Here is a 22,500-nt window from a genome sequence, read left to right on the forward strand (position 1 = left end):
AATACACAAACTGCTATTCCATGTAAACAGTTTACAACATAATACACAGACACCTAATCCCACTAGTGACTACACAATACAGTGAGAGAATGTTATCCCCATTATAAGACTAGGGCAACAACTAAAGTTTTTCTTTAGGGATGCACCAATCCGATTGGTGCATACTGACTTTAAAGCTTTAGTGCGTAACTTTTTGATATTAATGAACGTCTGTTACATTCAAGTGAGTTGCTACAAAGCTAATTAAGACTATCAGCTCCACACAACTCTCTCTGTATTTCTCAGTATGGATATGTTCAGAAAATTGTGGCGTCTGGTGAATTTCCTGCGCAAAAACTCAAGTGAAGATAATTACCTCTTCTGAAGAGTCCATCGTGTTTTTTTAATCCTCTGTGTCGTCCTTGGCTACTACCAACTGTGTGGAGGAGGGGTGGGGGACGCGGTCATGGAAGGCTTGTATCATGTGGATGCGCCAACAGTGTTGTTGTCATTACTTAGAATTCCTCATGGTGGTGACTGAAACTACGCACTATAGCTTTAATTAGCACGTTGGGTATCAGCCATTCCTTAACCGATCCACATACAAAGAATCCTTAATATGTTTATGATCAAACACCATTTTTTGATATTAAGTATTGTTGGCATTTATTCAGCAATTAATGAACATAGTTACATTCTGTAATAACCTCTCTATTTAGTAGCTTTGATCATTACTGGGGATGTCCGCCATTCCCGTGCTGGATTCAAATTCCGTACTTGAACCAACAGCAACCATGGGTGTTGCCAAATCAACCAGAACTGAAATTTTAGGAATGATAACTTTAAATAGTTTAATAGAAGTCTCAGTGTCAGTTACATTTGTTCAGTCACAGCCAGCTGCAGTTTCAGTTCTGATTGCAACAGCATCCCTGGTCTCCTGTCACCTTACATAAAAAATGAACGAGCTCCGAGCAGTGTGATAAATCGTATTTAAATCTGGGGGAAAGTGAGCACTGGTATCGCATGTGTACTTGGTATGGCAGATACTCTGAGTTGACATACAGGAAACAGCGTTGGGAGAGACAAAAAAGACGTATCCCTGAATTATTTTTGTCATTTAGTAATCTCTTGATAATTTTTTAGACTAATAAAGGAATCATTCTGCCTATAAAATGTCAGGAAAAAAAGAGAAAAACATAAGTTCCCACAGCCTACAACATCTTAGAATTACTAGATTGTGGCCAACTATCTGAAACTCACAGAAATTAAATTTATTTTTGAGAAAATGGAAAGATCTTTTTCTTAATAATTGACTTAAAAGAGTGTTTGATAATCAAAACTTTTGATTTATTTTCTGTTGATCGACTAATCCGTTAATCAACTGATCCTTTCAGCACTATATATATGTAGCACAAAAGTAAACAACACAATACAGCTTCTTTTATCCAAACCAAACACACAGCACCTGCACACAAATGGAGGAAGTCTACATGTGGTCGGTGTTGTGCCAAAAATAAAGTATGATGTCATATTAAATTTTGGACAAAGAATCTCATGAGTACAACCGCACAGCCCCGCACAGCCACGCATACACAAACACACACACACACACACACACACACACACACACACACACACACACACACACACACACACACTCAGATTCATATCAAATATTCAATAACAAATTTTAGCTAATCATAAAATATTAAGAGCTGCAAAAACACTCTTCAGTACTGAGTCACGCCAACACACACACACACACACACACACACACACACACACACAAGCACACACAGACATAGCTCCCCCTGACTGTATAATTCATTTCTCGTCTCTGCATCAAATCTGCTTCTGTCTCCATGGCAACCTTTCTAGGCCAGGGAGAAGGACGATCAGAAAGAAATAATAAATATCGGAGGGAGACTAAAAGAGATGAAGAAAAGGGGAAGAGAGGGAGAACATGTCTGAAGAGGTGGGGGGGGAGTGATGAGTGAGTAAATAAAAGAGGAATAGTTTGTATGTCTGTGTGTGCAAAGAAGAGCAGAGTCCACACAGCCCAGTACTGCTGGTCAAAATAGTCTCTAGCCTGCTGCTGGCTCGATTGGGTCAAAGATCTCACAGTGTACACAACTTTCAGAGTCAGATAAACACAAAGTAGTGTAACTACCTGCCTGGTAACACCACATGGGCTTTCTTGCTTGAAGAAGACTAAGTCGACTTGACTGGTGCAATGTAGGTAGATTTACAGTATTTATGTAGAGTACATATGAATGCCGTCTAGTGAAAACCTTGTATCACCAAAATGTTGGCTTTAGGAAGAAGTCAGAAAAGCAGTCGTGTTTTCTGCTCGATGGCAATACATTTTTGACATTATCACACCATTTGAAAATGTTTACACAGTTTCCTCAGACTGGGGACTAGGGTTGCACGATATTGACAAAATGTGATATATGATATCGATTATGAATATTGCAATACCGATATTAATTTCGATATTTTTTAAACATTTAAAATTACAAAAGTTACGGGAAAACGCATCAAAATAGATTCATAACAAATTAAATTTCTCACAACACAAGGTTTATTTCAACTGACGGTCATATTGGACTGGTCCAACATGAATAAATAAATAAATAAGGACCACGTCTACAGAACAGGACATGTTTTACTGGTTGTACAGTATAAAATAAATAAAGAGAACAGGACACAACTTTTCTTTCTCTTCTCTGATTCGTTCCGTTTTGTTGTCTCTATCTATTTCTTCACTTACACGGTCACTCTGTCAAAACATGCACACACGTGGTACGCTCCATAGGGTTTGTCACGTATTGGCCCCTGTGCGCTGACGTGCACTAACATGTGCAAGTGTCACGGTTACTGGCCAATGAAACAGGATCATTATAGCGTTTCAAGCGGGCTCTAAATTGAACACAACTAAGCCACGCAGCCAACGGACGGGACACAGCGCTCAAATTATTGCATACTTATTGCGACACTTTCAATATATTGCGATAACAATATTGAGTCGATATATCTTGCACCTCTACTGGGGACTTCTGTTTAGTATCCATTATTCTTCCCAAAACTCACAGAAGAGCACATCAGCGGTAGGTGGAAGGAAACATAACTATTAATGCAAGGAAATGGGTAACCATGTGACTCAAACATAGTGTCTGTCTTGTGCAGTAGTAGTTTTGGAGGCCATCCACACGGAGACGCTCTTTGGTGCAAACGCACACGTTTTGCTTCATTTTGGCCGATCGTCCAAACGAACCCTGTAAACGCACTGCCGGAGACGGCCTTTTTTGAAACCTGGTCCCAGGGTGAAAAAATTCAAAAAACACCACCCTCGCGGCTTCGTTTGGACGGCAGTATCGTATCGATGATGTCATCGCCACACCCCTCAACCTCTAGCCTTCGACCTCCTCCCCCTCGACGACGTCCCACAACAACAACAACAACAACAACAACAACAACAACAACAACAACGCCTACATAAACATGCATCTGTCCTAATGCCCACAACCACACTGCACTGTAGCATCGAAGGTAGCATATAGCTAGCTAGGTTGTGTTTTGGTTTCTTCTTCTACTGTCTGTTTGTTTACAGCGCAAGCATGCTCCGCCTCTTCTTCTCCGTTTTTGGGGAATTTCTGTAGCATTTCTGAATTTCTGAAGTTTCTATAGGTCTGGCATATGAAGTAGCGTGTTGAGTCATTTACAAATGGATCCATTTGGACGCTATTTTTCTTGGAACGATGCCAGGGTCGTTTTGGTACGTGTGGACGTGGCCTTAGTTTAGTTAAGGCTGTATTACACCGAGCCAGCAAATCGGTGCGAATCCTCCCCTATCAATCCAGAGAAAGGTTAGAAACCCCACTTGAGGCTACAGGTCAATTTCTTTGAATGATTAAACGTATCAACCTTTTTCTCAATCAAGCAATGTTATGAAAACAAATCATATAGTTGCAGCAGTTGAACACCTTTAAAAACACATTTTTATTATGACAGTACAGATGGTGTGTTACTGTAATGGTGTAGCCTCTCACCTGCAGACGAGCGTGGCGATGATGACGCACCAGGCGGTGCAGCAGCAGTCGGCGCTGGGCTGATGGGAGTGCGTGTGGGAGTGCGAGGAGTCGTCACTCTTGCGTCGCCGGCAGCAAAGCCAGAATGAGTAGAAGAGGAGGAAGAGGAGGTCCAGGCCCAAACACAGCAACGCCACAGCCCCAAGCAGCAAAATGGACTGGAGAGAAGAGGGAATGAGAAAAGAAGAAAAAAAATAAATAAATAAGTGGCAACAAACAATTTATGACGTCGTAATATACAGTTTATGTTGTACTTTTTCTGTCGAACTTTGAGCTTGATTCATTCAGTCCTTATCACAGGACAGTTTAGGAAGTGGCTCAGATATACAGGAAGCAAATTAGCTGATATGAGCAGAAACCAGATACAAAGACCGACCACATGAGATCGTTTTTCCAGTGCGGACAGACACGCACAGATAGACAAATTGTGTTCCTCTCTCCAGCTATTTGAGGCCAGAAAATAGTGGCTGTTAAATAGGTGTTTGATGGAAACCATGAAAAACACATTTGCACACCATCAAACACGCACACCTCCATGGAGTGAGCGGAAGCGATGCAGTTGGGGAGCTGTGTGCGCTAGAGACCCACCACACAGATCACACACCCTCCAAAAGCTTTGAAGTGTAAAAGAAGGGAAGGGGTGGTGGGGGCAGACAGAAGGAGAAGTGAGAGGAGAGGTGGGGGTAAATTTGGAACAGAGAAAAAGGCTGGAGAGACAGAAAAAAGAGATGTGAAAGAAGATGACTGCACTGAACACAAAAAAGGGGAGACATAGGTAAAGACTGATCAAATCTTTTTATATCACACACACACACAGACATACACACACACACACACACACACACACACACACACACACACACACACACACACACACACACACACACACACACACACACACACACAGCAAGTTATTTACCAGCTGGGAGTGTCTGGAAAAGTCTTTGTACTGCAGGACCATGGAGAGACAAAGGCACGTTTCTGGAAAACCAAAATGTCCACCTGCTAGACTACTCACAGTAGACAAAGGAATTGTGAATTGTGGAATTGTGTTTTGTGTCCACCTCTAACATCCTCACAGACTTCCCGGCTTACCAGGCTTCTTAACTACTGTTTTTTTGTGCTGACCTGATTTTTCCTCACTGCCAGCCAGCAATTTCCTCACCCTGCGGCAATTTATGCAACTCTACTGTAAATATGCGTGTATATTGGACGAGTGTATATGTGCCAACATTTACATCATATTCAAAAATGCATTAAATATAATGTTTCCTAAAATAAACCTATATCAGAGATGCAATCTTGGCAAAGTAAAGCTTAATATCCTGGCGCAGTCCCAACTTAGAAGTCAGGACCCCCAAAAGTATAAAGATGTGTGTAGATCTATCTGAGGGGTCGTTTTTCTGACTTTCCTCTGATCGCTGCATTTCTTTCTTGTGAATTGCTGGATCATTTTAACCTTCTCAGGCCTCGAAAAAGTATTAAAGAAACAAGAGGAAAAGAAAAACTGAACTTGAACTGGTCACAATCATTAGACATTTGCAACCGTTGATGAACCAGGGTTGTAAGAAGACTTTCATTTTGAGGGGTCACAAGCCAAAACCTGTTTCTGGGTTAAAGGAACACGGCGACTTATTGGGACTTATTCACAGTATCCCCCAGAGTTAGACAAGTCCATACATACCCTTCTCATCTCTGTGCGTGTTGTCTCTGACTGAAGCCCCCAGCGCTAGCTAAGCCTAGCACAGATCCTGGAGGTAACCGGTTCCAACTAGCCTACTGCTCCGAATAAGTGACAAAATAACGCCAATATGTTCCTATTTACATGTTGTGATTTGTATAGTCACAGTGTGTACAAATAACAAGGTCACATGAGACACAGCCATCTTCTAACCGTATGCAAACTGGGAACTATATTCTCAGAAAGGCGAAGCACTACTTCTGCTACTTGGGCGGAGTGATTTGCTAGCAGCACCTGAAGCCCTGTGGTGAGGAGCAGAGAGTTCGCCTGGAGTTCGCTCAGCGTTGGAGTAATAGAGTCAACAATTACTAGTAAAAGCATAGTGACCTTGTTATTTGTACACCCTGTGACTATACAAATCACAACATGTAAACAGGAACATGTTGGCGTTATTTTGTCACTTATTCGGAGCAGTAGGCTAGTTGGAACCGGTTCCCTCCAGGATCTGTGCTAGGCTTAGCTAGCGCTGGGGGCGTCAGACAGAGTTACAGCACTCACAGAGATGAGAAGGGTATGTATCGACTTGTCTAACTCTGGGGGTTACTGTGAATAAGCTAAAGTCCCAATAAGTCGGCATGTTCCTTAAACAACACTAAATGTCTACAGCCATGCTCGCTGACACATGACAATGCTAACATGGTGAGGTTTTGCAGGTATGTTTTGCTAATTAGCACTAAACACAAAGTACAGCTAAAGCTGACGGGAAATGTCATTAACTGTGCAGGTATTTGGTCATAAACCCTTTCAGGTCATCATCATATCAGCACTATATGACCTGATGAAAAAGAAAAGAGATCACCAAAGTCATAACAATTCATCCTCTGGCTAACCTTGAATATCCGTACAAAATGTCCTAGCAATCCATCCAATAATTGTTGAGATATGGTAGACCAAAGTGGTGGACCAACCAACCAACTGACCCATTATGCTGCACGGCTAAACACACTGATATCCCCATTAAAAATAATTTATTTTTTTATGCAAACTGTGATCTGTTGCTTATGTCAAAGGTGGTTTCTTATATCTGTAGCCTGATTTGGCATGCTGTGTTTTCCCCTAGGAAATTCCTGAATTTCATAAACATCACAGCAATAACTGCTTAGACTAACGAGTCACACTAGAGTCAGCTGTTATGCTGTCACCAGCTTGTCTTCGAAGGAACAAATCTCTTTTCACCCTGAGAAACAATGCAGCCTAATACGGTCAGCATTTCCAAGTAAAGTGTGGACTGTGGCAGATGTATAACCAGGCCAGCAAAAGGGCACTGCATCAAATCTGGAGGGCTACAGCCAATCCAGCCAGGCTAGTGGGTCACTAGGACAATACAGTAGAAAGGATACAATATGATATACTTGGATGTGATCTGCAGTGGTGTAATGTGACATCTGAGGGGAGAGGAGAGGGCTAATCTTCCAACAGCAGTCCAAACCACAACTCGCTGTCCCTGCTGAGGCATCAAAGTACTTCTATTGTGTGAGGTCTCTAACTCCAGGCCCTACAGCTAGGATACATTACAAGCATTGACATTCACTTTAAATATTCACACTAAACAGGTGGTGGAGACAATCTTAGTTTAAATAGTATTAAGTGATGCACAATAAACCATAAGGAAAAGCCTGCTTTTATCAATTCTGTTTCTGTCATTATCACATTATTATTTTCTCATGGGAAAGCAGTTGGTAAAGCCCGGGCTGAGTGAGAGGAAATCGGTTGATTGTTTTTTCACAGACTGCTTTTCTCCAACAGGTTAAAGAAGATGAGTGGAGGATGGAAGGAGAGGATCCTGAGGGGAGAGGAGGGGGAGATAAGCTCTGTAGATTCCTGGTCTCTGGTATTATCCCATGTTATTATCTATAGGCTTAGTGCTAGAGTCAAGGCGCACTGGTCTCCTCTAATGCATTGTTTGACCTGTTGTATCTTTAAAATAAACGTTAGGGCTTAATACCATAGAGAGTACAACGCATTAAGCTTTGCAGAGTGAGAATGAAACCTCACGCTATATAACCATGGATGTTTTCATGGCATCTATTTATCATAAATCATGCTAAAAGTGATAATGAAATGATGGATACAGTGATATATAGAGGGTACGATAAAGAAACCATATTATTTGCATTAATGAAGTAGTAGAGTATAGAACTGTAGAGCTGAATCAATTAGTCTGGCAACTATTTTGATAATCAATTAATAATTTTAGTCATTTATAAAGCACTTTTTAGTCATATATTAACTTATTATCTTTGGGGTTTACATTCTTGGTCGAATAAAACAAAAACAATGTGACCTTCAGCTATAATAAATTAAAATCGGCAATTTTTTTTTTATTGAAAACCTTTTTTTCTAGCTATTCTAGTAAATGCCCATTACAATTACACAAAGCCCGTAGTGATCGCTTCTTCTTTGCCTGAATCAAACACAAATTTACTTAATTTGAGAAGCTGTGACCACTGAAGGTCTGGCACTCAAAATTGCCCATCAACTAATCAAGTCTGTACAAGTGTGCATATAAAAGCAACACCAGATGATCCAGCACTGTTGATGTCTGGTGTATGGGCTTAATGTTAAACTTAAAATCTGACTAAGGTCCTGGTCTGTGCAGCCACTTCACTGTGCTACCACTGTGTATGATGGCCGCTAGATTAACTGTCAGGCTGACAAACCATCAGAGCAGATTAAGCTTGGATCAATTAGCTACTAATAAGCATGGTGACCTTGGTTGTGCGTGTGCGTGTGTGTGTGTGTGTGTGTGTGTGTGTGTGTGTGTGTGTACTACTGGAGGTCAGCTTGCAGGCTGGAGGAGGGGCTAAATGTTTTAACGCCCAGGCACAGTGATCTACTTTCAATCTGTCCATTTAAGTGTGTGTGCGTGCACGCCTGTAAATGCGTGTTGTGTGTTTGAGCTGACAGGATCAATCACTTCCACCTCAGTGAGTTGTCCTTGCATTCTTCCTGCCTGTGTGTTACTCTGTAGTCAAGCCTAGCCAACTATCCTCTCAACTTCTTTCCTGAGGCGCTGACTGACCTCAAGTACATTCCGCTAATATTCACCTGTTTACTGTACTGGGTCAACGAGCAACCAAAACACTAACTGCTAAATCTGTATTCAGACAAAGGCCTTAGATAACCAGCGAAGCATATTTCTAATTTTAAACACACAAAAAAGATTCAAGAGTAGCACCTTTTGATACTGATGCACTTTGATCCTTTAAAAAATGCTGTGAGACAATGTCTTCCACTGTGCAAACTGTAGCATACTTTTCAAAATACCAATTACAGACTTACTTTCCACAGCTGGGAATATATGTTATTACTGGTCACATGATTCCTCTGTAATGTTCTGCAGCTGCTTTACTGTGGCTGGTAGCTGACTCTGCGATTCTACTAGAATACAAACAGAAGGACATATGCACACACACACACACACACACACACACACACACACACACACACACACACACACACACACACACACACACACACACACACACACACACAAGCTATTCCAATTTCTTGCAGAACCTCAGGATAAGAGCTCCTATTTCAGCTCCTCAGGAAAATAAGAAAACTGTTTTCTTGCAAAAAGAGATGAAGTCAGCATCCCAAATAAAGTCAAAGTCATCAGAGACCAACTGCTCTTGTGAATAAAACCTAAACGGTTTTTTGTTTGTTTTACAAAAAAACTTCTACATAAAATGAGTGAGTGAGTGAGTGAGTGAGTGAGTGACATTGTGTGAGAAGAAAGTTTTGAGCAGCTTCGGAGCTCAAGAGCTGAATACAAATGAAGCTGTGCAAAATCACATCAGAAAGAAAAACACTACACAGAAGAATCTCTCTCTATTGTGTGGGAGTGTGTGACTGTTGTGATGACGGACTCAGTGCACTGAAGGACACCGTGTGTGTGTGTGTGTGTGTGTGTGTGTGTGTGTGTTTCTCAGCTGGATGAGTGGATGCATGAAAGCCTTTGAGACAGATATACTGAGCCAACCTAAAGACGGGCTTCAGTGAAAGAGTGAAAGAAAGAAAGAAAGAGAGCATTCTTTCACAACAGACTACAGCCCTCCCCTTCCCACTCTCTATTCCCCACTTTCCCTCCACCCCTCCCCCAATCCAATTCAACCTCCTTCTTCTTGTTCTTCTCACCCTCTATCCCTCCCTCCCCCCGTCTAGCCAGAATTAAATTAATGATTTCACCCTGAATAGAACCCCTATATTCACACACACACACACACACACACACACACACACACACACACACACACACACACACACACACACACACACACACACACACACATAACCCGAGGGAGATCTGTGACCTCACCTCGACAAACAAAACAAAGTGCTAAATACGCACTGACACAGAAAGTGAACATACTGTACGTGGCATGTATACATACAACATATATGCACAACTGCTACAAATAACGTAAAAAACAAACATATGATCATAGTGCAGGGTGCTCAGTGACATAGAAACAGCCCCGTCTGTTAAAATATGTCAGGATGTAATTAGTCCAAAAAGGGGGTCCTTAAAATTCCAGTGGTTGCACACATTGACACACAGTCTCACAAAGGCCCTTAGTGAAACATTGAATAGCTCGCAGGAAGTGGCTATTTGGCAATTTAGAAGCACCTCCCATGGCTCATCTAGCCTTCTCTCTCTCTCATCTCGCCTCCAATCAGTCTCTTTATATCTTTCACACTCCTCCTCTCTCCCTGCTTCTCTCTCCAGTTCCCATCTCCCTCCCTTGTTCATGGCCGTGGGTGCCTTCCCACGCTCAGCTCTTGAACTTGCACGCCCTCCCTCCTCTCCCCGTACATGTCAGCAAACTACATTGAGGGGTGACTGCAGCCCATGAAATGTGGGATTCTAAACGATGTGTTTCGCCTTCGTGTGGGTCTGCAGGGCTGTGTTTTCTGGTGCAGAGACCTGGAAGTCAACTTGTTTGAGGATTCAAATGAAATGCAGCAAAACTGGGCCAAAAAAGCCCCTCTCTGAGATAGAGCTGCTCTCTAAGGCAGCGCTGCAGGCTCAGTCAGTGTTTTATCACAGAACGACTGCAATTAGTTTGATGCTTTTAACTACTTCTAATGATTGCTTTTGGTTCCTAATCATTTTTTCTTTCAACTGATTAATCATTAATCCAATAAAATGTCAGGAAATAGTGAAAATGTCCATCATGTCTTTGAATTGCTTGTTTTGTTCAACCAACAGTCCAAAGCCCATATGGGTTAAATTCACAATGATATGCAAGCAGAAGAAACTGGAAACAGAAAATATTTTGCATTGGGCATTATGAATTACTTAAACGTCTTAATCGATTACCAAACTTGTTATCATCACGATCATTTTCTGCATATTGACAATTTAGTGTCCACACTTTTGTATTGTGACGTCACGAGAGCCAAGCAAAGCAATGCCTGCTCGCTACCCCTCATCAGATTGTATAGGATCATTTGTAGGAGTTGCAAGCAGTTCATAAAAAATGTCATTTTAACATTAGTCATTTTGAGTCCTGAAGAGGTAAGTCTCGGATGAAAGAATGAAAAAAAAAGTATACTGTGGTTCAAATGCTGTTCCTTTTTCTTTCCTATCTTCTTCACACTTATATTGCAACCATTATGTGTCCCGACCCCAAGGTTGTGAACCACCTGACTATCGATAAATCAACTAATAAATTCTGCACTACATTTATCTATAACAAAGATGGAGCAGGTAGGGGATCAGTGTCTTGATTCAAGGACATTACTCTCTCTCTCACACACACACACACACACACACACACACACACACACACACACACACACACACACACACACACACAGCATTGATCGATGCAGGGAGGGAACCCACAACTCTGAGGTTGCAGGACAGCCTCTGTCACCACTTGGCCACTCTGCTGTGAAATGCTGCACGATGAAGGTGATGATGCATTCTGAGTGGGAGGTAATTATTCCCCCGTACTTGTCTTACCTTCTGGTACTCAGAGTCCTCCGGTCTGAAGTCACTGCTCACAAGCTGGAATTCAATGTTGAAATGAGGCAACCGGTGGAGCAGATTTACCCACCAAGGCGGGGAGTAGTTCACTACGGCCGCCATCCTGATCCAGCTACCTGCCCGCTGTCACTTCACTTTCTAAACCGATTCCTCACACGGACACTGTAGAGAAATTCATGACCGCTGTGTGTTAACAGGGCACAGAAATGACTTCATGCACTATTTTTCACACCACCTTTCATGTCAGATAGAGCTAGAAAAACAGCTAGTTGATGTAATTTCATCTAACATATTTAGTAAGATAAAGGTTCAGTATCCACAGTCCTTGCTGCTAATAATGTTTACCACCAAAACATCAAAACCTGCTTCCATTAACTGGAGTAATTACTGATTACATTACTGACATTATAAGGGCACATTAGTCACATAGTACACATAGTACATCACATAGTATTTTGTTTATTGTTTTGCATCATTTGAAGAGATTTCAGTTGCAAAACACACAAGCGCATGCTCCTTTGTGTGTGGTTAAATGGCTAAAACACTGCAATATGACATATTAAGTCATTTCAGTTTTCTTTGAAATTCTGTGAAACTGGAAGTCCTTCATAAAGACTTGGATCAATATGATTACTTTGCCATTAATAGGTTTGTTCTTTAGCCAGCTCCAGGTGTATTGTGGGTTACAGCATAGTAATATGTAGTTAGCATAATGTAATGTGCCTGGATCATAACTGTGGAGAATATTAGTGCCAGCATGTCATTATCACAAATATATACACAAACATAATCAACAAACCATTAAATGCATTATTATTATTATCATTATATGATATTTGTGCTAAAATGCTATTTTAAAACCCATTGTGAGCAAACATTTAACCTATGAGGTCATACTGTATCGGGACATACTGTACATGAATTATAGCATGACAACAGCATGGCTGACAGCTACCTCGCATCACCCAATTTACGCCCATACGGCAAAACACACAGGCTTCGTGAGATAAATGTGTTGTGGACGGTGAAATGGCCGTTATATCAAACCCAGCACGACTCTTTCTATTATACTGACTTAACACTATCATGACACTACCAAATCTGTCGAGGGTGTCCTCACACATTCAAGCCGCAAGCCTTATTTGTTCTTACACGTTGAGTAAATACATTGTTAGGGAAAGAAACCGGATTAGCTAGCTTTATCCTGCTTTGTCCGTTAAAACTACCGCAGTGACAGTCTCACGGAGTCGTCAAGGCAACGAGGAGGAGAAACGGCAAGAATTCGCTCTGTGTGACGGGGAATAGGAACCGTGTTTAAAAAAAAAAAACTTACCTATCGCTAGCGAAGCCAAAGCGGATGCAGACTCTCGTTTGGTGTAGTCTTGGGAGTCCAGGCCGGCGTATATTTCACCTATTGTCTTCCCAGATCCGGTGGTGGATTTGAACACCACAGCCGTGAGCTGCTGCATCAACGCGGCCGTACCGAGCTAGCTGCAACGACCGAGTCGGCTGCAACGCCAACCACATTGAAAACAACGGAATAACGGTCACCGACCGGGTCCGCTCTCATTTCACCGAGACCCCCTCCTGTTGTGACTGCCTTCCCCGAGAACAACAATGCCACGGCAGATTAGAGGTTAAACTCGTTGACCCGCAATACAGTATCTTCCCTTATTTATTTATTTTTATGCCGTCGTTTTCTTTCTTAAACCATAACGGTTTGTGCTCGTCGGCGCTGTTCCCACGATGACCGTCGGTTCAGTGCATATAGCGCTGCCGCTCTTCAACTGGACGAAATTGTTGGAGCGTGAAGCAAACACGGTGTTTAAAAAGCCCTGGAGGACGGGGCTTTGCGGCAGCTCCAGCTCTGCGAGAGAGAGAGAGAGAGAGAGAGAGAGAGAGAGAGAGAGAGTGTGTGTATGTGTGTATGTGTGTGTGCGCGAGGGACAGGGTGCAAATGCGCAAAGAGGTCGCCCCCAAACGTTGAAATGACGGTGGTGCAGGTTACAGTAATTGGAGCTTTACTTTCAAGCAGCGGTGACGAAAGACTGGTGGTAATTTACTCTGTACTCATCAATACTAGTTAAACAGATGTACATTTTTATTTCCCAACTTGTATATTTTAAATTATTTGTTCTTATATTCTCTCCTATTATTATTTCATGTATATTCTATCCTATTATTTCAGGTAGCCTATATTCTGTATGTGTGCTGTTTGTCTGATATTTTGCTGCTGCAACACTGGAATTTCCCTTTTTTTGGGATCAATAAAAATCTATCTATCTATCTATCTATCTATCTATCTATCTATCTATCTATCTACTCACTTTACTGAAGTATAATTTTGAGGTATTTGTACTTTACTTAAGTTTTTCCATTTAATGCTACTACTCCACTACATTTTGAAAGCAAATATTGTAATTTTTTACTCATCTATTGTATATGCATCAACAATAATTACAATCAAATAATATAATAAATATTATGAAATTAAGAGTACTGCATTAAGAGTACTGTTGGTACTAGTTTTTCATGCTGATGCTTATTCAGAACTTTTACGTGCGTGTGTGTGTGTGTGTGTGTGTGTGTGTGTGTGTGTGTGTGTATATATATATATAATATTATATATTAATCTAATAATATACTGCATTAAGAGTACTGTTGGTACTAGTTTTTCATGCTGATGCTTATTCAGAACTTTTACGTGTGTGTGTGTGTGTGTGTGTGTGTGTGTGTGTGTGTGTGTGTGTATATATATATATAATATTATATATTAATCTAATAATATAACACTGACAGGTGCCATTCTGCCACATGCGTACTTTTACTTTTTAATATTTTTTGCTTTTTTGTGAATAGTTGGATTTTTTTTTAATCTTCCTTCTGTGTTGGTGTAAAATCATAAAATATAAAAAAAATTAATCATGGAAAATAAAGGAGTACTTATGTACAGTACTTGAGTAAATGTACTGTGATACTTTCCACCACTGCTTTCCAAAAAGAACTACATCAGACATGAGAGGTTTCATTATAAAACAGCATTTTATTGAATGTCTCAGAAATTAAGTTACACACGTGGGGAAAACTGCACTCATCCATTCTCTCTGTTGACTTTACTATATGTTATCATTCGTCTATTTCAGAGCACAAACATTATTGGCATACTATTGATATACACTCCCTGTGTATCCTCCACTGTACGGACTATGTGTTTAGTATTGCAGCAGACTGATCTATAATTTATTCACAGTTTGACTTAGTGCATCAGTTGGGAATCATCCCTCAATCATACCTCAGAATCAGCCGTAATGTATTATGCGCACATGATAGATTAGTGTGAAAACGGTTGTGTGTTACAAACAGGCATATCAAAATGTATTTTGTTGAAATGACTTTTTTTTTTAAGCCTGTGAAATCCAGAGGTATTTACAGTGATCTGGCTTACTTGGACCAGTGAGGTTAACAGAAATGGTTTACTATTGTAATTTGTATTTGAATAACCATGTAGGCACGTCGGCAGACAAAACAACTATTGAGAATACGTAAGACTGATTGAAAAGGGCTATTTGGCTCAAACGATAAACTGCAAAAATCAAAGGGGATGTCCAATTTATGTTCATGGTCGGGGCTTTCTCCTTCACTCAAAGAGAATATCCTATAGCCTCATGTCAACACTGGGATACATCAACATACTGTATTTTGCCAGTATCCTTATAAGATCATAATTAAAAGTGAGAGGTTTATGTGCCTCTTAACTTCATGTCATGTCATAAACCTGCACCCAACTTCCCAGAATATTCTGGTTATTACTGTAGAGAAAGAATTGCTTTGCAGACAGCAAATATGTATGTTTAATGTTATCCTGACTAACATTGTAATATCCCAGCTATCATTTGCAGGTTGAGTTAGATCTCAAACCATAAAGATTTGGAACGGTATGACTGTGCAAGTCTCTGCCATACAGTACAGGCTCGGAGTAGAAACACAGGCAGAAATTCTTCCTGCACACACTCTTACTCTCTCTCTCTCTCTCCCTTTCACACATACACACACAACCCAGAAGGTCTATAAGATTAAGACTTCTCTGCCTTTCAGAGGACGTGATGGAGATACGATGATGTCATCCGAATCGTCAGAATCAACTGCAGCGGCTCCGCCGGACTCAGCTGTACAACGAAGCTCTGTTCGGTCTGCAGGAGATACACAGGTATAACGGTGCTTAATCAACTGAACATCAAAAGAATTGCTTTTGACCTAAACAGCTTTAAAAAAAAAAAAAAAAGCATGAACACATGATAGGAGGGGAAATCAATATAATCTTAAGTAGTTTTTAACATGAATATTTATGATTTTATAAAGAGTTGGTTCTCCTTTCAGCATTTGTCTCTCCAGCAAACATTTTATTACATCAAAAATCAAGTGTCAAATCGTATACACATACGGTACCAAAGATCTTGATGCTATCAACAGTCAAAATACAAAAAGGACATGCCCCCTCTTTCTAACCTGCTGTGGGGATTATTCTGGAGGAGTGAGTGCTAGAGACAAGCCAAGGGTCTTCTTCCTCGCCGTGCTTTTCATCATCTTCATGGGGGGATGCAGCACCTTTGTAATAAAACAACACATACAATGCAATTCATACACATCCTCGAACATATATAGAAAGAAGATGCAGCTAGGGTACTTTTAACAGGATGCATTTAAATATATGCACCTTGCCAAGTTTTCCTTATTTACATTCCACATACCCTATGTCTTCTAGCAAAAAGCCTGAATAAATAGGGGGGGGGGGGTGGACGCTGACATTGCTGCTCTGCTCTATGCACCCATCTGCTGTCAACCTATAAGAAAGTCAGGGAGATGGAGGGGAAACTGATGGGGGAAAGCTGGTGGAGTCTAAGGCCGGCTACACACTGGCTGCGTGGCGTGGCGTTTCTGTTGCGTGGCGGCTGCGTGGATTTTTCTGTCTTTACACTCCAGAAACGTGTCTGACGCGGCGCTGCTGCCTTGTCTGTACACATGTATGTTTCCCATTGATTTACTGCACTCAAGCAGCAGTATACTTCATGTTAAACATAAATATATACTGATTTGATTACAGCAAAGACAACGTTGGCAGTATTGACGGCAAAATCGGCTACAGAATATTTCGTTGAAAATTGTAATTTATATCTGCATTTATGTCAAAAACTAGAGACATTCAAACATCAACATGTCATTTATGAATTTGTATTTGTGTCAAAATGACACATACACATCTTTTCCTATTCTATTTTGCCTGGAAACGCTTCAAACACGCTTGCGTGTCGCGTGAGACAGCTCTAACCTGTTAACATGGGAGCCAAAATAAAAACGGACACGCCACGTAGCTGATACGCTAACGCGACGCAGCCAATGTGTAGCCGGCCTAACAGGGTCATATATGTAAGGCAGACTCTTAGGACAGGGATCTTGAACAGTGACATTCTTAGATTCTTAGGGGTCATGTGGGGTAACGACATTACTGGTCCACAGCGCTGCTGAGTGTCCTCGTCAGTCTCGCACAGGGAGGCTGTAAAAGCTCTGTCTGGTGCACAGGAGACAGGCACCCAGGAATTAGATCAGTGTGCCATTAAGATCCATCACGGCTTATTAAGGTGTCAGGGTAAGCATGATGAGTGATTATTGAGAGCAGGGCGGTGCCATGGTGTTGCATACCCAACAAACATCAAGCCTGAACACTGACTGACACCCTTGAGTGGTTGTATCGACGCAACTTTTTACCGGTCAAAGTTACATAACTTTCTACGTCTCATCATTAGCCAATTACACGTCTGTGATCATTTATGTGTTTGGATGTTTGAAAAAGTATGTGTCATTGATTTTGATTTTATGGACACTTTAAGTTTCTTTGTGGGCAATGCTTCATACCATATGGTTAGTCTGAATCCGTTGTTTTTGTTTTGTTCTGTGCGTTTGTTCATATAAAGAATTGATCACAATAAAAGTATATGTGAACCTTACCTGTTCTGCTAGGTGTGTGTGTTGAGCGAGCTCTTCTTGGTTCCAGTGTGGGCACTCTGTCTCCCATTAGAGAAGGCACAGAGAGCCCTGAGCTAATGCACAAACACACACACACACACATAAAGCTGCAAAATGCACTCTATGTTTTGACTATGTTTGACTGTCTTTTCAACATGTTTCTGTGTAAACGTGATCACCTCTCAATTGCGTGACTACAGCGAGCCAGGTGTCCCCTGAATGCAGACTGTAGTGTCGTCAAGGCAACCACATCTAGCTCTTCTTCAACAGAGGATGCAACATCACTGCGGTTTGTTGCTTCTGCAGCCTGAAAAGAAGAGATGAGGAAGAGGCCGATGCGGAGCAAAAAAAGAGAATAAACAGGTGTTAAGGTTGGGCAAGGGATGTTCAGTGGGGGAAACAGAAACACATATATGGAATGTGGTGAGACAGAGGGAGAGAATCACAGAATTTGCAATAATAGGCTATATAAACTGATTTGACTTGACTTCTCTTACCAATTCTCAACATTGTTGACAAATAGGGGTGTTGACAAAAAAAACAATGATTGTCGTGTTCCAAATGTAGCATAGCCCCGACCCCTTCTGCCTACTATTTTAGTTTGTTTGTAATATTGTTAGTCTAGGGTCAAGAGGAAACTATTAGATGCTTAATGATAGACTTTCAGCAAGCGCATAACGTTATGCAGTGGCTCGGTTTCGGTGCTCTCCGTGGGGTTAAGGCCCGTTTGAGATCTTTTAAAAGACATGTTATGTTGGAATAAAAATGCCTAAACAAGTAGTTCTGTATATCTCGTTGTAGGCTGCGTTTGCCATCTTATGGAAATTACCTATGCAAAAATAGTTATTCCAATAGTTCGAACCTGTGTGTTTTTAGGAGGAACATGCAAACTTTATCTTTGACCCGTTTTGAAAGCTCTGTGTGTATTGGATTGATCAGGTGAGATGAAAAATGTAAGGGTGTGCCTGTCACTGTCGGTTTGTTTTCCTCACTCTTGTTTCCAAGCTGAACATCCAGCTGTTTAGCCGACAACCGCTGACAACCAAAACAGGCTGACAAAGGACAACGGTGACACACCGCACGGACTAGGCCGACGCTTGGTGTGTCAGGGCCTTAAGAAAGATTCAGATTCACAACGAAGTGTAACAGGATTATTGCTTTACAGTGTGTGTGTGTGTGTGTGTGTGTGTGTGTGTGTGTGTGTGTGTGTGTGTGTGTGTGTGTGTGTGTGTGTGTGTGTGTGTGTGTGTGTGTGTGTGTGTGTGTGTGTGTGTGTGTGTGTGTGTGTGTGTGTGTAACCTTATTCTGTGCGTCTTTCAGCAGGTTCTTGAGCTGTGACTCTCTGAGGAGATGACCTCTTAATGCTGATTGCAAAATCACAATGTCCTTCAGATGGAATGCAGGGTGAGGGAGATAGAAAAAGAAATCTCAGATGAAGTGTTAAGACATTTTTACAAACGCTTTCTCTGACACATTAGTAACTCTTTTTTTTTTTTTTACATAATTGAGATGTTACATACCCTGTTTCTGTGCTCCCTCCAGTATGTCTGAATGACCAAAGTTGCCTTCTCCCTTTCTTTGTTCTCTGCATCTGTGCCCAGTTCTTCATCTCCTTCACCCCCCTTCTCTTCTTTAACTCCAGTGTCCATCTCTTCTCCCTCGTCCAGACCTGTTCCAGCCCGAGTGTGCTCAGGCGATGTGGCAGAGAGAGAGGAGAGCTCAGCTTCTGCAGGTTTACCTTTGTCTTCTAGAGTTTGGATCCTCGCCCACAACTGGTCTAACTCCTGTCTGAGAAACACAAACACACGTGCGTACATAAACATGTGACAAAACGCAACTAGCAGCCATAGTGGATGTCCTCCCCCCCCCTAATATTTAATAGTCAGCTGAGGATTTCTACACCTATGACTTTGGTTTTGAGCTAAATGTAAAGGTTATTTCTGAGAGGTTTTTGACAGGGAACCTATTGTCACACATACACAGGATCAGATTTGACTTTATACAATTGCATCATGGTTAGTAAGCACATATTATGGTGCCATAGCGGTTTTGATCATATCAGACACACCAGACATCTCTTTCAGTCATCTCTCTTTCTTGCCCGGTTATTATATTTTTAGACATCATTTGCATACAGACAATTCTCCAGCAGATTATTATGATGATGCCAACTGTGTTTGCAGCGACATTGTTGAAGTAACTATAAAGCATCCATATGACAGAGGCATCAGCTGTGATCTGTGTGTTGGGCACAAGTAGATTTTCCCATGAAATTAATGTTTCAAATGCAAATCCAACAGCAGTCTGTGACAGTTCTTTAAAATACCACCATACATGCAAAGAATATATACTTGTATAAGAACGCATTTTGATTTTGAAAACACGCTAAACTTTGGAAAATCTCATTATAGCAGAGATATAGAGATGTTGCATACATATTATGGCACGTTGAGTCAAATGACGCATCATGTAATCATATTGTTAAAAGGAGCTCAGTCTACTACTGTACTTTACCTTTAGCCCATAGGTGATAGCACAGTCACAACCCAATGTTCACACAAAAAAACACCCAAAGTCGGATCTCCTTCTATTTGATGGCACACAACACAATTAAAACATACTTATGCTGCTGTCTTTCTTTGTCCCGTTCTTTTGTCTGCTCAGCTTTCCATCGTTCTGTCTCGGTCTCCAATTCTTCTCTTTCTTTCCTCAACTGGCTCAATTTGTCACTGAAAACACAAACACAACATAGATTCAGTCTCAAGAACAAAATTCAGTAGCTTTATCCCAATAGCAAATGTCACTGATGTAAGATTAACGTGCAGCTCCACTTTTATTATTGTGCGCATCATGAATTTAGATTATCAACATTTATCATGCCTTGAAAAGATGGATACACTGAGGGGTCTCAGCTCGCTGCTTACTTACTCTTTACTCGACAACATCTCCTGAAACTCCACCTTCTCCTTCTCCAATTGGACGAGGTGTTCTCTAAGATCAGAAACCTCCTCCCCTTCCTCAGTGCTCGTTCCCACAGAGACCACTGCCTCTGTTGCCATGGTGAAGCCCAGAATGGCCTCCTGATCCAATCGGCCGCTGGGTTTTGCTGACTGGGTGGGTCTTCTGCTGTCCTCCAGCCTCTGATAGGGGAAGAGAGGAGTCGGTCTGTGATTTTGTCACAGCATGTGCTTACATGGACAACTAGTTAGTTCCAGCTTTCTCTCACCTTCTCTACTTCCAACAGCCTTCTCAACAGTCTCTGTTTACTCCACTCTCGGTAACCTAGGACACAAAAAGCATTAAAGTGCAGAATACAAAACCACAATAGCATCTCATATCCTTTGATGCATGGTTTGGACTCGGACAATTTTAAAGACTTTTAAGACTATCGTAGGACTGTAAAAATACTAAATGAGCAGATATTTAATTACTTAAAAGGACTGTTGATTAATGGTAAGTCATTGTGTTCCATTAATTTGTGTAATGTATTATTTAATGTATGTATTTTACACATAATTTTTAATGCTTATTTTGTTTGTACTTCGCTGTATTTGTACTGATCTTTATATACACCCCGCCCAATCTAAAACTGAAAGATTTCTATATATATTTGGTTACAAAACAAAATAAATAGTATAAGAATGAAAACAAAAATGATCAATAGTTGATATTATACTCTTTGTGGTGGGCATTATGATTTATTTATTTACTTGACAGGGACAATGCACAGCTCCTTAGCAGTACCAGAGTTAGCTATGAGCTAATTTTCATCTGTAGTCCCTGAGCAGGAAACAGAGAATAACATCTCTGTCAAACAAGAAGAGATTTATACCGTTTATACCATGGTAGTTAATCTTTCTTTATTATTGCTAAACGTTATTAGGTAAATGTGGTTACAAATCAATGAGCAGGACTACTTTATGGCAATATTAGATTTACAGCTTTGTTTAATCAATGTCATGTACCCCCCCCTATTGTCACCTAGTTATTTTATCTAAAAAAAAGTTTCTCAAATGAGTTTCCAGGATCCTATGTCATGATAAATACCAATATTGTGATATAAATAACATGTACCGTAATACAAGATTGTATCCATATTGCACACCCCTATATATTGTTTAATACCTGAATTCCTACATAACTTTGATGAGGAAAATATGTTATTCCCTCCTGATATATTGTTTTTAGCTCAAAAACAGGGATAAAATGCTTAAACTGTTGGAAACTTCCCAACACAGTTTGGTTTTCTGCCGAGATATGGAGCTGAAGAGTACCCACTAATGTGATCAATATGTGAAATACATTGGAGTATATTTCTCTAATGACAATGTACAGCTCCCTGATATTTTATACCTTCCTCTGTAATGAATACTATTCCACACATCGCAAAATTGTAGACACATAACACAGTAAATGTCCACAATGTAATCCTAACGTTACCTCTCGTATTCTCACGCACAGCAGAACAGGGAGGAGAATCAACCGACAAAGCCCGAGTGAAGTGAGTGAAAAAGGTGTCACGTTTAAAGGAGGTAAAGGAAAAGGAAAACTAGAAATGATTTCCAAAGGACTCTCGAATACATCAAGGAAATATCTTTTTATCTGGTCGGTTTTGGAAGATCTGTGACGGGGGTGTCAGTGTGGATCAGTGTGTGGGAAAAGACCTTTGA

At 40.9% G+C, this 22,500-nt stretch overlaps 2 protein-coding genes across 4 annotated transcripts in view; both read right to left on the minus strand.

Annotated features, from left to right (window-relative positions):
• The window catches only part of LOC114571510 (protein tweety homolog 3), a 28,453-nt gene extending 14,778 nt beyond the window's left edge, over positions 1–13,675 (minus strand). For 2 of the 3 annotated variants that reach the window (XM_028602496.1, XM_028602481.1), the window contains exons 1-3: positions 13,151–13,675; positions 11,786–11,973; positions 4,032–4,228 (exon numbers count right to left, since the gene is read on the minus strand). In XM_028602496.1, coding sequence (XP_028458297.1) covers positions 4,032–4,228; positions 11,786–11,911 — 323 coding nt within the window. In that variant the 5' untranslated portion in view covers positions 11,912–11,973; positions 13,151–13,675. Of the gene's footprint in view, positions 1–4,031; positions 4,229–11,785; positions 11,974–13,142 lie in introns of all 3 variants that reach the window. The other variant, XM_028602487.1, reaches the window with a different exon arrangement.
• Positions 13,676–14,921: 1,246 nt separating this feature from the next.
• Positions 14,922–22,500, minus strand: part of iqce (IQ motif containing E) — a 14,880-nt gene continuing 7,301 nt past the window's right edge. Inside the window, exons 12-21 of the mRNA XM_028566142.1 lie at positions 22,495–22,500; positions 21,057–21,112; positions 20,759–20,970; positions 20,452–20,559; positions 19,351–19,618; positions 19,130–19,216; positions 18,010–18,137; positions 17,813–17,904; positions 16,316–16,414; positions 14,922–15,999 (exon numbers count right to left, since the gene is read on the minus strand). The exon at positions 22,495–22,500 is cut by the window's right edge and continues 146 nt beyond it. Coding sequence (XP_028421943.1) covers positions 15,875–15,999; positions 16,316–16,414; positions 17,813–17,904; positions 18,010–18,137; positions 19,130–19,216; positions 19,351–19,618; positions 20,452–20,559; positions 20,759–20,970; positions 21,057–21,112; positions 22,495–22,500 — 1,181 coding nt within the window. The 3' untranslated portion in view covers positions 14,922–15,874. The remainder of the gene's footprint in view (positions 16,000–16,315; positions 16,415–17,812; positions 17,905–18,009; positions 18,138–19,129; positions 19,217–19,350; positions 19,619–20,451; positions 20,560–20,758; positions 20,971–21,056; positions 21,113–22,494) is intronic.

This window comes from Perca flavescens, chromosome 2 (genome assembly GCF_004354835.1).
Source record: "Perca flavescens isolate YP-PL-M2 chromosome 2, PFLA_1.0, whole genome shotgun sequence".
Lineage (NCBI taxonomy): Eukaryota > Metazoa > Chordata > Actinopteri > Perciformes > Percidae > Perca > Perca flavescens.